A 14451-nucleotide genomic window follows, 5' to 3' on the forward strand; every position below is an offset into this window, starting at 1 on the left:
GTGGAAAAGGAAGGGACGTAGGAGGGTTTGGAGGTTGGCTGGGATGGGCTCACTGTAACAAAGGTTGGTTTCTAGGATGGGGGTAAAGGCAGAATAGTGTACTTGAACAATTCAAATTATAAAGGGCTGTAAAAAATATTTCAAAAATGTACTATCAATTTTTAGTGGAATATGGGTTTGATTTATTATTTTCTTAGACAGTTTTTTAGATGAGGAGTGACAGACTTCCATAGTCAGCGTCTTAGGAAGAGCTTTCTACCCAGGAAACAGCAAGCTGCCCATTATTACAAAGAAGAAATCACACAGCCTCGTGCATGTCAAATAGCTGGTGAATGGCATGCAGGTTAGAAGTGAGAACTGTCCAAAGCTAGTGATGCCTGGCATTTCCTCCTAGCTACCTGAGATGCATCTGTTCCTGACATGGGCGGAAGTGGTGGGGGAAACACCATCTCTCCCTATGTGGGAAGTGTGCATGATGGGTAGACACAGCCTATGAAAACCAGTGATTTCCAAAACAACACTTCTTTTCCTTCCTCACACATTAAAACTCACTTTGGGATGCAGAATCAGCATTGGGACAAATGCCTGGTGACACCTGACTGGAGAAAGCTGGTCACCAGGCAGGATTCTGAGTCTCACTCACGTAGGTCCCATTTCTGTGGATGGAGACACGCTGACAGGTGAGTGCAAGTGTGCTGGGGAAAGAGCAAAACCAAGGCACACCAAGAATGCCATGGACACATTATAACCAGATTGGCAATATTTTCCTTTTTAAATTGTTGTTCACTTACAGTTGTCCATATTGTCCCCACATTGCTCTAAAGAACAACGAATGAGAAACACTCACGGGGTGCAAGGGAGCAGCCTTTATCACAAAAGTTCTGTTGGCACTGTAACACTAGTTTTCCTTTCGGAATCTGGATGTGGCCACTAAAAGTTTACGTGCGCCTGTCCTTTCAGCTGAGGACGGTGCAGGTAAACATTGAGGGCTTAAGAGTATCACCCAACTTCCACGTCTTTGGAAGCCCTGGAGCTTCAAAATATGCCTCTGAGTATGAACTGAAGGGGAAATGTTAAGGTGGAAAGAGTTCAGTGATGTGAGTCTTAGCGCAATATGACCAGTGCCCTTAGAAGAGGGGAGGAGACAAGGAGGCACAGACTGGATTGCATGTGACACAGAGTCAGGGACAGCCATGTATGAACTTGGGAGAACCTTTCTAAAGGAACTCGCCAGGCCCAAAGCCCCACTTCTAGCTTTTAGTCTCTGAAATTGTGAAAAATTAAGTGTCTGCCCTTGACATCACCCAGGGGGTCCTATGTTATGGCATCCTCAGCAATACTCCAGACCCTTGGGACACACTGAAGTGATCTGGTGGACTGCTGACATGGCATCTGAGGTGAAGGACACCATGTCTACCAGCACTGACAGGCTGCAGAGCTGTGGCAAACACCCTCCATTATTGCAGACTGTCTTCAATGACTGTTGTACTCACTGCTCTGCATGATAAGTGGTCAGGTAATTTTTAAAAACAATGAGAAAAGATTAAGATAAATACAAATATGCGTGTTGTGTACCATGACAAAAAGATCTTTCCGAGTATTCCGATTACAAGTATTTTGCTTCTAGTCTCCCTTCTAGGTGGCGGGAGAAAATGAAGTCCATATTCCTGTGTATCCCACTGGCTGTGGGTCAGTGTCAGGAATGCCACTGGGTGCCCCTGCAGGAGTCCCCAAATTTAGCCTACTCCTGGGCACCTGAATGTCATCTAATGGTCATGGATGTAGAGTCTCTCCCGACCCAGTTCTCACCTCAGGGAAACATATGCTGGCATCAGTGGACCAAAGCACCTTGCCCTTGTCTAGTGCAGTAGAATAGTTAAATCCATTGACAAGCTCTTCCAAGATGTCTTCATTCAAACTCTACAAAGACAAATCCAGTATCGGGGCAGTAAGCATCAGAAACCTCCAAGCAACCTGCGCATCTGTCTTAAGGCTGCCCTGGCAAGGCTCTACATTCTAGTGTGACACAGTGAGGACATTCCTGGATGCCCTGATGAAGGAGATGCAGAACTGAACCATGTCAAAGTCCAAAGTCAGTGAATGGCTGAGGAAACAACTTTGTTTCTGAGATAGTACAGATGCAAATGGGGTCAAATTGTTTAAATTGACCAATTACCATGCCTTTTCCTGCTCTGTGAACTGAAAAGGTGCACAGGAATGATCCTATATTTGACTTTGTCACTTTTGTGTACAAAACCTCCAATCCAGTATGATGATGGGTAAGACCTGGAGGCCTGCAAGGACAGTAGAGCTGACTACTCAACCAGAATTCTGGGGCTGCTAGGAAAATCAATGAAAAGACCAAAATGCTCATGTTCACCATCTCTGCTCTGAAGTGTAACATTTTTTATGCACATTCTCACAAACATGTCAGGAAATGTCTTTTTCCTGACTTATATAGCTGGTGGGAGAAGGGGAGGTCCAGATTCTTCTGTGCATGGGATAGTGGGACACTTTAGAAAGAGCGCTGGGAGGGCCATGAGGCACCCACCCCCATATTCGAGCTCATATGCTAGGTCCCCACATGTCACCTCAGGTTCCTGGGGGTGCAGAGTCCCTGGGCCAGCTCTCACCTGAGCCTGTTGATGGTTGGTGATGTAGGTCTGGTGCACCTGTACCTTTACCTTGTAGATGTTATGGTCCTTCTCATGCACTAGATCCTCAAGTATGTCATCATGGGAGCTCTGCAAAGACACAGCCGTGTATTGAGCCAGGAGTCCTCAGTAACGTTCCACACAAAATGCATTCCCGTGTAATGAAGACCTAGCCAACTAGTGTACAGTCTATGAGTCTATAAGGAGACGGTGAGGCTGTTTCTACTCACACTGCTGAAATCACAGCAGAATGGCATCATGTCAAGGTCTAACAAGAAAATCACTGAGAAAAATTACCTTCTTTACAGGGTAATATGGAGATGTGTGAGGCCACAGCTGCTGAGCTGCCTGATTTAAAATGGTTTGTGTGTTCTGTGAGACGCAAAGTTGCAGACAAATAGTAACAAATATGTAAATCCCTCCCGTGTTGGTTTCTTTGTGGTTTTAGCAAAACCACCCTCTCTGTGTGATGATATGTAGACATGAAGATGATCAAGGAGAGAAGAGGTGATGGCTCCACAAGGTACATTTTACACGAAGGTAAATAGTCAAAACAAGTATAATGGAACAGCAAGATTTCTCTATGATTTTACAAATGTGAAGAATGGCTTTCTGCCCTACCAGAAACCTGGTAGTAGGATTGCAGGTACAGAGTCATTTGGGAGTGGGCATGTGAAATCCTCAAAGCCCCACGTTTGATTCTAGGTTATGATTTCACCCCATTCACCTCAGGGCCCTGGGAGTGGGACAGCTCTCACCTCAGCCCGGCACTGCATGGTGTTCCTGGCCTGGGGCACTGGTCCACTGTACAGGCCAATGGCATAAGAGAAGCCATCAGCCAGCTCTACGATGTCCTCCTTGGACTTCTGCAAACACCAAGCCCAGGAAATGGTCAGCTGTTGCCAGGGGCCTGTCTACACCTTGCCACTGGAGCATGTTCCCACCACAGTTTCTGTTCCCCACACCAGGCAAGCACAGAGAAGCACCTGAAAACACCTCCAGTCTGGGAAGAACTAAAATGACACCTTGAGGTCCCAGCAAGAAGAGGACTTGTTGTTTCCAACACTCACCTTCCCACCTTACCTGCCATGACCTGCGGTATGACTTTGACACTCCCTTCAGGTTTCTAGCACATCTTGTACCAAGCATGAGCACTCTTTGTCCAGAGTCCCTCCCCTCCTCCAACACACACACATATATGTAAGAAGAGGGGCAAGTGGTGGGATGTAGCCCAAGTGGGATCCCAGTGCAAGCCTGGCGTGAAAGTACTAGCCCTTCATACCCAACATTACCTGAGGGTGTATCCTGCCAAGTGGTGGGAGGTGGTGATGACGCCTGCCCTTGCGCCACCATCTAAAGCATGAGAAACTTTTCTCACTATCAACTTTCTTTGGCCTAGAGCCTCGAAAAACAAGGAAACAACAAACAGGCATCCCAGCCTCTTGACTGTCTACAGTCAACTGACCTGGATGGGCAGTTGTCTCTAGAATAGGGTTGCCTAGTTACCAGAGTTCTAATTTCTCTTGGGGGTGTGTCATAAAGAAAGTGAGGTCACCCCTTCAAGGTTCTATGACCTGAGCCTCTTCTTCCAATCAGAGCCTCTCAATGTCCCGTGCAAGCTGTTGAGTCCTCACCCTCCACTCTCATGTCATCTCTGTATCTGTACACTGACAGTGAACACAATCTTCTCCACAGGTCCCTGGGAACATATTAGGTCCTTGGTTTGGGGGACAAAGCTTAGTTCGGAATTCCTGTTTCTCACCACTTTTGTGTCTTGAGGAAGCCTTTGGGCTTTCAGGGCCTCCCCAATCTCCCAGGTTTCACATTAAAGAGAAAACCATTTTCTAAGGGCATCCTAAGGTATGAATGAGATAATGCCTCTTAATACTCGGGACTGACATCCCATGAACCTGATGTTGAAAAACAGAGGTAATAGAGTTAGAAGAAACTCCTGGGTCCTGTAGTTCAGTGACTTGAGTGTACACCTGCAATCCAAATGTTGCTGAATCGCATCCAAGTCCATGGCACATGCGTGAGTTTCAGTGCAGGTCCCCAGTAGGAGATGCTTAAGAGACAATCACACATTGATGTTTCTCTCCCTTCTTTCCCCTTCTCTTCCAATCTCTCCAAAAATAAATGAATACAATCTGTTATGAAAGATTACAGGGACATTGGGGCATACTGTGGAACACCAATCTGAACTGGCCAAAGGACAACCTTTTGAGCTTAGGAACACAGGGTCCAACTAAGCCTGATTTTAGGTATGCACCTCAAGGAGATGAAATTACGAAAAGATCAGTTATTATCTTCTACATGCATAAAACCTTCCGGTAATCTTAAAAGCAGTAATGTTAAGCTTAAAAGCAAACCAACTGCCTCATGTGATTTTTTGTGTTAGGAACCTTCACAGTGGCTTCTAGTAAAATATCTGTTCAAATCTCTGCCCATTTTATTTATTACCCTTTAACATTTTTTACTGGTTTTCAAGTACACTTTTCTACCTTTACCCTCCCAACACTGCCCACCACCTGCACCTCCTCAACTCCTCCTGTTTACACCCCACTGTTATTTTTTGTACCTAAGTTCTTTTGATTTTAACTGCTGTTCAAGTACAGTTTTCTATCTTTTACTCCCATCCCAGCCCACACACACAGCCCTCCCCTCTTTATTCCATATCCATCCACCCTAGTGTTTGTTCATGTGTCACAAAAATAATCTCAAGGTAGATAAAAGACTGAAATATAAGCCATAACACCATTAAAATCCCCGAGAAGAACACAGGCAGGAAAATCTCAGAAAATTCACGCAGCAGGTTTTTTACTGATATGTCCCCAGGAGCAAGGGACATAAACTAATGGATAAACAAATTGGATCTCATCAAAATTAAGCACTTCTGCATGGCTGAAAAAACAGTATTAAAATAAAAAGAGAACCAACCGTATGGGAAAACATACTTGCCAATGATATCTCAGACGAGGGTTTAATCTCCGAAATATATAAAGAACTTATACGACTCCTCACTAAGAAGACAAGCAACCCAATTAAAAAATGGGAAAAGGACTTCAACAGACAATTCTACAAGGAGGACATACAGAGGATCCAGAGACACATGAAAAAAATGCTCAATATCTCTGGCTATCAGACAGATGCAAATTACAGCCATAATGACATATCACTTCACATCCGTCAGAATGCCCATCATAAACAAAGCAATAAACAACAAGTGTCAGAGACGTTGTGGAGAAAAGGGAACCCTGGGGCACTGTTGGTGGAATTGCAGATTGGTACAACCACTGTGCAAAACAGTATGGAATTTTCATAGAAAACTACAAATAGACTTGTCTTTTGAATCTGCAATTCCACTGCTAGGATTACACCCTGGGAAACCTGAAACACCAATCCAAATGAACCTACACATCCCAATGTTCATAGCAGCACAATTTACAATAGCCAAGTTCTCAAAGCAACCTAGGTGTTCATTAGCAAATGAGTGGATCAAACAACCATGATACCTTTCCACAATAAAATTCTATGCAACACAAAGAAAGAGCTCCTAATCCCTTGCAAAAGCATTGAGGGAACCAGAAAGCATTATGCTGAGTGAAATAAGCCAGGTGGTGAAAGACAAACATCATATGATCTCACCTCTAACAGGAAGCTAAACAACAAAATAAACAAGCAAGCAAAATAGAACCACAGTCACTGAAATAGAGAACAGGCGGACAGTGACCAGTGGGGAGAGGGGATGGAATTTCAGGGGAAAAGGGGAATAATTTAGAGGAACGAGTATAAAGGACACATGGAGAACAACTAAGGGGGGGTGGAAATGGGAAGGAGGTGGGGAACAGTGGGGAAGGTGATCTGGGGATGGGATTGAAAGACAGAAAACGGTACTTGGACAACAATTTAATTTTTAAAAATGTGCCAGAAAAAGAAATCATAATAATCACCTTAAATGTAAATGGATTCAATGCTCCAATAAAAAGACATAGAGTAGCTGAATGGATAAGAAAACATGACCCAAACACATGTTGCCTACAAAAGACCCACCTCAGAACAAAAGACCTACACAGACTGAAAGAGAAGGTATGTAAACAAATATTCCAAGCAAATGAACGAGAAAAAGAAGCCAGGCTAGCAATACACATATCACACAAAGTAGACTTCAAAACAAAGGCCACAAAAAAATAACCAGAAGGACACATCATAATACTCAAGGAAAGAGTCCAATAAGAAGACATAATCATTATAAACTTATATGTACACAATGCAGGAGCACACAAATATAAAAGAAAATTTTAGAGGAATTCAAGACAGATAATAGGCAGGAACACAGTTATTCTAGGGGGTTTTAAGCCACCCCCCCTTCAAAAACTGACAGATCTTCCAAACCGAATATAACCAAAAATATTGCGGTACTGAAAAACACCCTAGATCAAATGAACTTAACTCATGTATAGAGAGTCTTTCATCCCAAAGCAGCAAAATACACATGGTTTCAAATGCACGAGGAATATTTTCAAAGATAAACCACGATAGGACACAAAACAAGCCTCAACAAATTCAAGAAAACTGAAATCATATCAAACAACTTCTCAGACCACAAGGGACTCAAACTAGAAAACAACCTCAACAAACACACGCAAAAAACACTCAAAGACATAGAAATTCAATAGCATGCTATTAAACAATGAATGCATCAAGAAAGAGATCAAGAAGGAAATCAAAAACTTCCTCAAAACATATGTAAAGAAATTCACAACAACCCAAAATGCATGCGACATGGCAAAGGCAGTCCTGAGAGGGAAGTTAACAGGTATACAGGACTATCTGGAAGAAAAAAAAAAAAAGAAACTTTTTTTTTAATAAATTTTGTTTAGTTATTTTTCAAGTACATGTTATTTATCTTTTCTCCCATCCCACCCCCACCGCCCCGTCTCCCCCCTCCCTCCCATTTCCCCCCCTCAGTCCTCATCCCTGTGTCTTTCATACTTGTTCCTCAAAATCCCTCCCCCTTTTTCCCCTTAAATTCCCTTCCCTCTCCCCTATGGTCGCTGCCCACTTGTTCTCTATTTCAGTGTCTTTGTTTTTATTCTGTTTGCTTGTTTGTTTTATTCTTTAGCTTCCTGTCAAAGGTGAGATCATATGGTATTTGTCCTTCAATGCCTGGCCTATTTCACTCAGCATAATGCTTTCCAGTTCCATCCATGTTGTTGTAAAGGGTAGTAGCTCCCTCTTTCTCTCCGCTGCATAGAATTCCATTGTGTATATGTACCACAATTTTTTGATCCATGCGTTTACCTATGGGCACCTAGGTTGCTTCCAACTCTTGGCTATTGTAAATTGTGCTGCTGTGAACATTGTGGTGCATAGGTTCTTTGAAATTGATGTTTTAGGATTCTTGGCGTATAATCCTAGCAGTGGAATTGCGTTAAACACATATACTGAGAAGTGGGATGGCAGAGGAGTGAATGGGAATCACACTGATGTCCTCTCAGAACCAATATGGAAATTCAACTCAATTTGGAGTAATCACCTGGAACAAAAAACTGAGCAAGAGCAAGAGAGAAGCATATGATGTCACACATACAGCAGGAGCTTTGGCAAAACCTTTCTGATAAGGAGGTGGGTACAGAGTCAAGAGTGCTGTTTGGATGCTGCCTGGCAGCAGCATCAGGAAGATAATTAAGCAGCTTGTTACATCCCCTGCAGAAGACTGGGGTCTAAACCCTAGCCTAGGATTCTCACCCTAGAACACCAGGGCCCAAAAAGTACACAAATAGCAACCAGTGGTGGAAATTGGTAGGCTTGCTCTCTGTCAGAAACAGATGCTTGGACACCCAAGGGACTTTGAAAGGCCAACACACACATTTTCATTTGTAGCCTCTTAACTGGGGTGACAGCAAAGGTGGGGGCATAGTGGGCTGCAGATGCCTGTGGACACATGGGGGACAGAAGCCTGGAAGAAGAGAACTGAGAGAGTAGCCACTGGGATCCCACTTCTGACTCATCCCCCAGACAGGAAGCAGCCTTTGCTTTCAGACAGACCACTCCCCTCCCAGCTGCAGGACCCTGAGAAAATACAATAGCCCTAAAGATCCTAGGAGGCTCCCTGCTCTGCCTATTTGGTGACTAAGCTTGACTGCTGAGTTCTAGACACCAGAAGAACCGCCAGTGGAGTTACCAGAGACAGCGGATCCCTGGCAAGGCTGGGGCAGAGTGGACTCACTCTGACTTGATGAAAGACTGGGGACATGGCCTTGAGACAGAGAACTGAGAAAGTAGCCAGTAGGTTGCAGTGCTCAGCAAACACCCATATGCAGGAACCATGGTGCTCAGGCAGACCAGCAGCCTGAGGGGACACAGTAGCCTTCACACCAACAGAAACTTCACCCTACCCTATGGAGCTTCCACATCACTGCTGAGTTCAGAGGAACCAGATTACCAATTGAAGGAGACAGCCAGTGAGAGCATATCACTGCAAGTATGGAGCAGGCTGCCTAAAGTCTGATGGGGTCCATCACATGGGGCCAAGATCTGACATCACCAGAGGCAGATCCACAAAGAAAAAACACTGGTAAATACAAAAGGCTACTGAGACAAAAGACACCCTGGTCTCCTGGATGAGTTGCCATATTTTCTTTTTCCTGCATAGCTTTATAACATTCATTTCTTGTCCAGCCAGTTTATATATAAGAAGTCACTAGATTTCATACAATAGGGCATTTTAATTCACATCCTTTGCTCCTCCCTTCTCTTAGCCCATTTTACCTTCCTCTTTCTTTGCAGTATTTTCATTCAAATATGGTTTTCTCCCTAGCTATAACTTGTTCCCATTCTACACTCTTACTGTTTCTCACCTGTCCAGACACTCAAAACGAATTCTCCTCTCAAGGCTCATTTCCTATCCTGATGCCGACCTCCTAAATTACGGGCATTCTCTCTACACCTTTAACACATTTTATCCTTGGTTGTGGACAGGGTAGATGTTGTTGCATTAGTTTTCGAAGGTCATCTTTGGAGCTTCACTCATTCTGTATTTCAAATAACACATTTTACTGGGCCCCTCTCCTACTCATTTGTTTTTTACTCAAATTTTCATTCTGCTTGTTTCTTCGTCTTTTTTTTTGTCTTTTTTCCCTTTCTCTTACATTCTGCCCTCATTTTTTCCTCATTTCTCTTTTTCTTCTGTTCTTTCACATCACTAATTTCAGTTTAACTTTCATTCAGTCTGGATTTTCTTCCTAACTCTCAGTATTCCCTCTCCCTCTATCATTACAAAAGCAATTCCCAGTCCTCTAAATATCCCTTAGACTTTTCTTTGTTTCTTTTGTCCTCTTATTCCCATGCCACCTATATTAATTTTAGTCTGTGTGTTGTTGGTAGTACTCCAGTAGACCTTTCTCTCCAATTTGGCTACTATATTTTTATTAATTATTTAATATGTTCCTTCCTTTCTCTCTCTCTCACTTCATTTTACTTTATAGTATTTTCATTTCTTTTTAAACCTAATATTATACATGTCACTTCTCATACTGCATTTCACACTCTTCATTCTCTTTTTTATTCCTGAGGTAAACTTTACCTTCTCTCCTTCCATTGCCCCAAATCTCAACTCTTATTAGTGCTCCTCCCTCTTCCTTCTCAAAATCATTTCTCTTTCAGTATCCACCCTTTTTTCTTCCCCCCACCCCCCCCCCCCCCTTTTTTTTTTTTTTTTTTTTTTTTTTTTTTTTTTTTTTTTTTTTTTTTTTTTTTTTCTTTAAAATATAGAATAAAATTTATTTTTCCTTCCCCCCCCCCCCCCCTCCCACCACCACCACTAACTCCACCACTTACTCCTTCTTTCCCTCCCTTTCTTTTTAATTACCCAAATTTTTTTTATCCTTTTTTTTTCTACCCCCCCCCCCCTCCACCCCCCAACCCTCTTTAATTTTTTTTTTTTTTTTTTTTTTTTTTTTTTTTTTTTTTTTTTTTTTTTTTTTAATAGTCATCTTAATCTTGATACACCCTTATTCATATTGTTTCATCTGCTATTGATAGTGAGATTGTGGAAGGAGTTCTATTTGCAGGTGTGGGTTTGCTTCTTGAACTCTGGAGTTTTGTTCAGGCAGTACCTGCACAACAGCACACAAGATGTGTTGCCACAATGACCCTCAAACAGTGACATGGAAGGACCCATGAAAAAATCCAATTGCATGCAGAAATTCAACATAAAAGACATAAATGTCATCCCCAGAACATTAAGTTCAGCTAATCAAGGAATCTGCAACACTGAATCTCACAGGCCTCCCAACACAGAACTTCACACCACCTAGTCAGAAAGTCCAAACAGATCAATTTAAGAAACAGAGGCCAAAAAATGTTGTCCCACTAACCATGGAAAAGGAAGACACAGCTCCAAATCAAAAGGAAAGGAAGAATCCTCAGAAAGAATTCTAAATGAACTGAAAGCAAGTCAACTATCAGATATTGACTTCAAAATAATAGTTATAAGGAAGCTAAATGAACTCAGCGTGAATGACAAAACCTAGAGGGAAATTAGGAGAAACTTCTTTGAAAACTGTATCAGCATAGAAAAGGACACAGAGAATATCAACAAGAGCCATGAAGACATGAAGAATAGACTTTCTCAATTAAAGAACACAGTAGAAGTCATCAAAGGCAAAATGAAAAAAGCAGAGGGCTGAATCAGTGAGCTGGGGGACAAAAAAAAAAACCACTCCCCAGAAAAGCAAGAAAGGAAAAAAAGACTAAAAACGAATAAGGAGGGCTTAAAAAAATGCACGATAATGTGAAACAAAGTAATATCTGTAAAATAGGGATACCATAAGGAGAAGAGAAGCAAGGGAGAGAAAACCTGTTTAAAAAATGAGGAAAATTACCGAATCTGATGAGAGAACAACCACACAGGTCCAGAAAGCAGGGAGGGTCCCAATCAGGAGGAATGCAAACAGACCCACTGTGAGACACATCCTAAGTATAATGGCAAAATTGAAAGACAAAGACAGGGTCTTAAAGACAGCAAGGGAGACAAAGGAAGTAACATACAAGGGAACCCCAATAAGGCTAGCAGGTGACGTCTCAGCAGAAACATTGTAGGCCGGAAGGGGAGGGCAAGGAATATTCTGAGTGATGTAAAATGAAAGCCTGCACTGAGACTACTGTATCCAGCAAGGCTGTTAATTAAACTACAAGGCCAAATAAGGAGCTTCCCAGACAAAAGAAGGCTGAAAGATTCCACCTCCACCAACCCAGCAACATAGCTACTTAATAACCAACCCTATCTACTGTAAGATATGCTAAAAGGACCCTTTTAAGTAAGAAAATCAGTGAGAGAGAAACAAACAAAGGTACGATGGTAGTAAAAGGAAATGAATAAGAACCTATGAATAATAACCTTCAGTGTAAATGGATTAAATGCTCCAATTAAAAGATATTGGGTAGCTGAATGGATTAGAAAACAGGACCCACATATATGCTGCCTATAAGAGACCCACCTGAGAAGAAAAATCCTACAAAGACTGAAAGTGAAGGGCTGCAAACAAATAGTCCATGTGAGTGGGAAGGAAGAAAAAGCTGCAGTAGCAACACTTACAACTATCACAAAGAATTCAAAACAAAGGCCATTAGAAGAGCCCTGGAAGGAAACTTCATAACACTCTTCATAAAGAGAAGGGTTTATCAAGAATATAGGGCCCTGGCTGGTGTAGCTCAGTGGATTGAGCGCAGGCCTGCGAACCAGAGGATCGCGGTTTGATTCCCAGTCAGGGCACATACCTGGGTTGCAGGCCAGTTCCCTGCAGGCTATTTCCCAGCAGGGGAAGCTCTAGAGGCAACCATACATTGATGTTTCTCTCCCTCTCTCCTTTCCCTCTGAAGATAAATAAATATTTTTTTAAAAAAAGAATATAGAAATGGCTGGCATAGCACAGTGGATTGAGCGCGGGCCTGCAAACCAGAGTATCGCGGTTCGATTCCCAGGCAGGGCACATGCCTGGGTTGCAGGCTAGTTCCCAGTAGGGGATGCATGAGAAGCAACCATACATTGACATTTCTCTCCTACTCTTTCTCCTTCCCTTCCCCTCTCTCAAAAAATAAATAAAATATTTTAAAAATATATAGAAATATTATAACGTTTATGTAACCAACATAGAAACACCGAAATACAGAAGAACAATTTGGGAAAAATTCAAAACAGATGTAGACAGCTACACACTTAGACTAGAAAATTTTAACACCCCACTGTCAACAATGAATAGCTCTTCCAAACAAAATATCAACAAGGCTATTGAGGCATTGAACAATGCCCTAGTCAAATGGACTTCATTGATATGTATGTGTGTGTGTGTACATCTGTGTCTATGTCTATATAACTTTTCATCATAAAGAAGCAAAATACACATTTTTAACTAATGGACACGGAACATCTTCAAAGACAGACCACATGACTGGACAAAAAACAAGCCTCAACAAATTCAAGAAAATTGAAATCATATCAAGCATCTTCTCAGATCACAAGGGAGTCCAAGCAGAAACCAACCCCAAGGACATTACTCAAAAACACTAAAACTCATGGACATTGAATAGAATGCTAATAAACAATGAATGGCTTAAGAATTAGATCCAGGACAAAATAAAATCTTTCTGGAAATAAACACAATGACCTCACAACAGTCCAAAACTCATGGGACCCAAAATAGGCAGTTCTCAGAGGGAACTTCAGAGTGACACAGGTCTACCTAGAAAAGATGGAAACATTTTAAGTAAAAAACATAACCCTACAGATACAAGAGCTGGAGGAACAATAACAAAGACAGCCCAGAGCTAGTAGAAGAAAGGAAATAACCAACATCAGTGCAGGATTCAATGACATAAAGACTAAAGGACCAATTCTAAAAATCAAGAAGTCCTTGAGCTGATTCTTTCAAAAGATAAGCAAAATCAAGAAGCCTTTCAGCTGGCTCATCAAGAAGATAAGAGAAAGGACCCAAAGAAACACAATTAGGAATGAAAGAGAAATGATTGCAACTGGCCTGACAAAAATACACAGGATGGTAGAAAAGTACTATGAAGAAGTATATGATAAGAAATTTGACAACCTAGGTGAAATAGACAAATTTCTAGAAAAAGATAATCTTCTAGAACTGAATGAAGAAGAAGCAGAAAGCCTGAAAGACCAATAACAGCGGACAAAATCGAAGCAGTAATCAAAAACTACCAGCACAAAACACCCTGGCCTGGATGTAGCGAACCCCTCTACTTCACAGACTTTTCCAAAACATCCAAGATGACAAAGGACTCCCAAACTCTTCTAGTGAAATGAGCATCATCTTAAACACAAACCCAGATAAAGACACAACAAAGACAGAAAACTACAGGCCAATGTTGCTCACGAACATAGACGCTAAAAGCTACAACAAAATATTGGCAAACTGCACCCAGGAAGTCACTAGAAAGCCATTAAGCACGATGAAGTGGGATTCATCCCAGGGATGCAAGGATGGTACAATATTCATAGATCAATAAAGGTAATACATCACATGTCAAAAGGAAAGGCAAAAATCACATGCTCATATCTACAGATGCGGAAAAGCATGTGATAAACTGCAGCACCATTTATAAAAAAGAACACTCTGGACAGTGGGAATAGAGGGAGCATTCCTCAAAGTAATAAAGGCCATATACAAGAGACTTACAGACAACATCATGCTCAATAGGCAGAAACTGAAAGCTTTCCCTCTAAGATCAGCACAAAGACAAGGATGTCCAAATTGACCCCTTCTTTTCAACACAA

The 14451-nt window shown here is 42.0% G+C and overlaps 1 protein-coding gene across 1 annotated transcript in view; it reads right to left on the reverse strand.

Moving 5' to 3' along the window:
* LOC119044118 (uncharacterized) overlaps nt 1-14451 on the reverse strand; it is a 76534-nt gene that overhangs the window by 16209 nt on the left and 45874 nt on the right. The window contains exons 17-19 of the mRNA XM_053672062.1: nt 3413-3520; nt 2634-2744; nt 1810-1920 (exon numbers count right to left, since the gene is read on the reverse strand). Of these exons, the coding sequence (XP_053528037.1) occupies nt 1810-1920; nt 2634-2744; nt 3413-3520 (330 nt within the window). The remainder of the gene's footprint in view (nt 1-1809; nt 1921-2633; nt 2745-3412; nt 3521-14451) is intronic.

Source organism: Artibeus jamaicensis, unplaced genomic scaffold (genome assembly GCF_021234435.1).
Source record: "Artibeus jamaicensis isolate MK-2021 breed Jamaican fruit bat unplaced genomic scaffold, CSHL_Jam_final contig_1879, whole genome shotgun sequence".
NCBI lineage: Eukaryota > Metazoa > Chordata > Mammalia > Chiroptera > Phyllostomidae > Artibeus > Artibeus jamaicensis.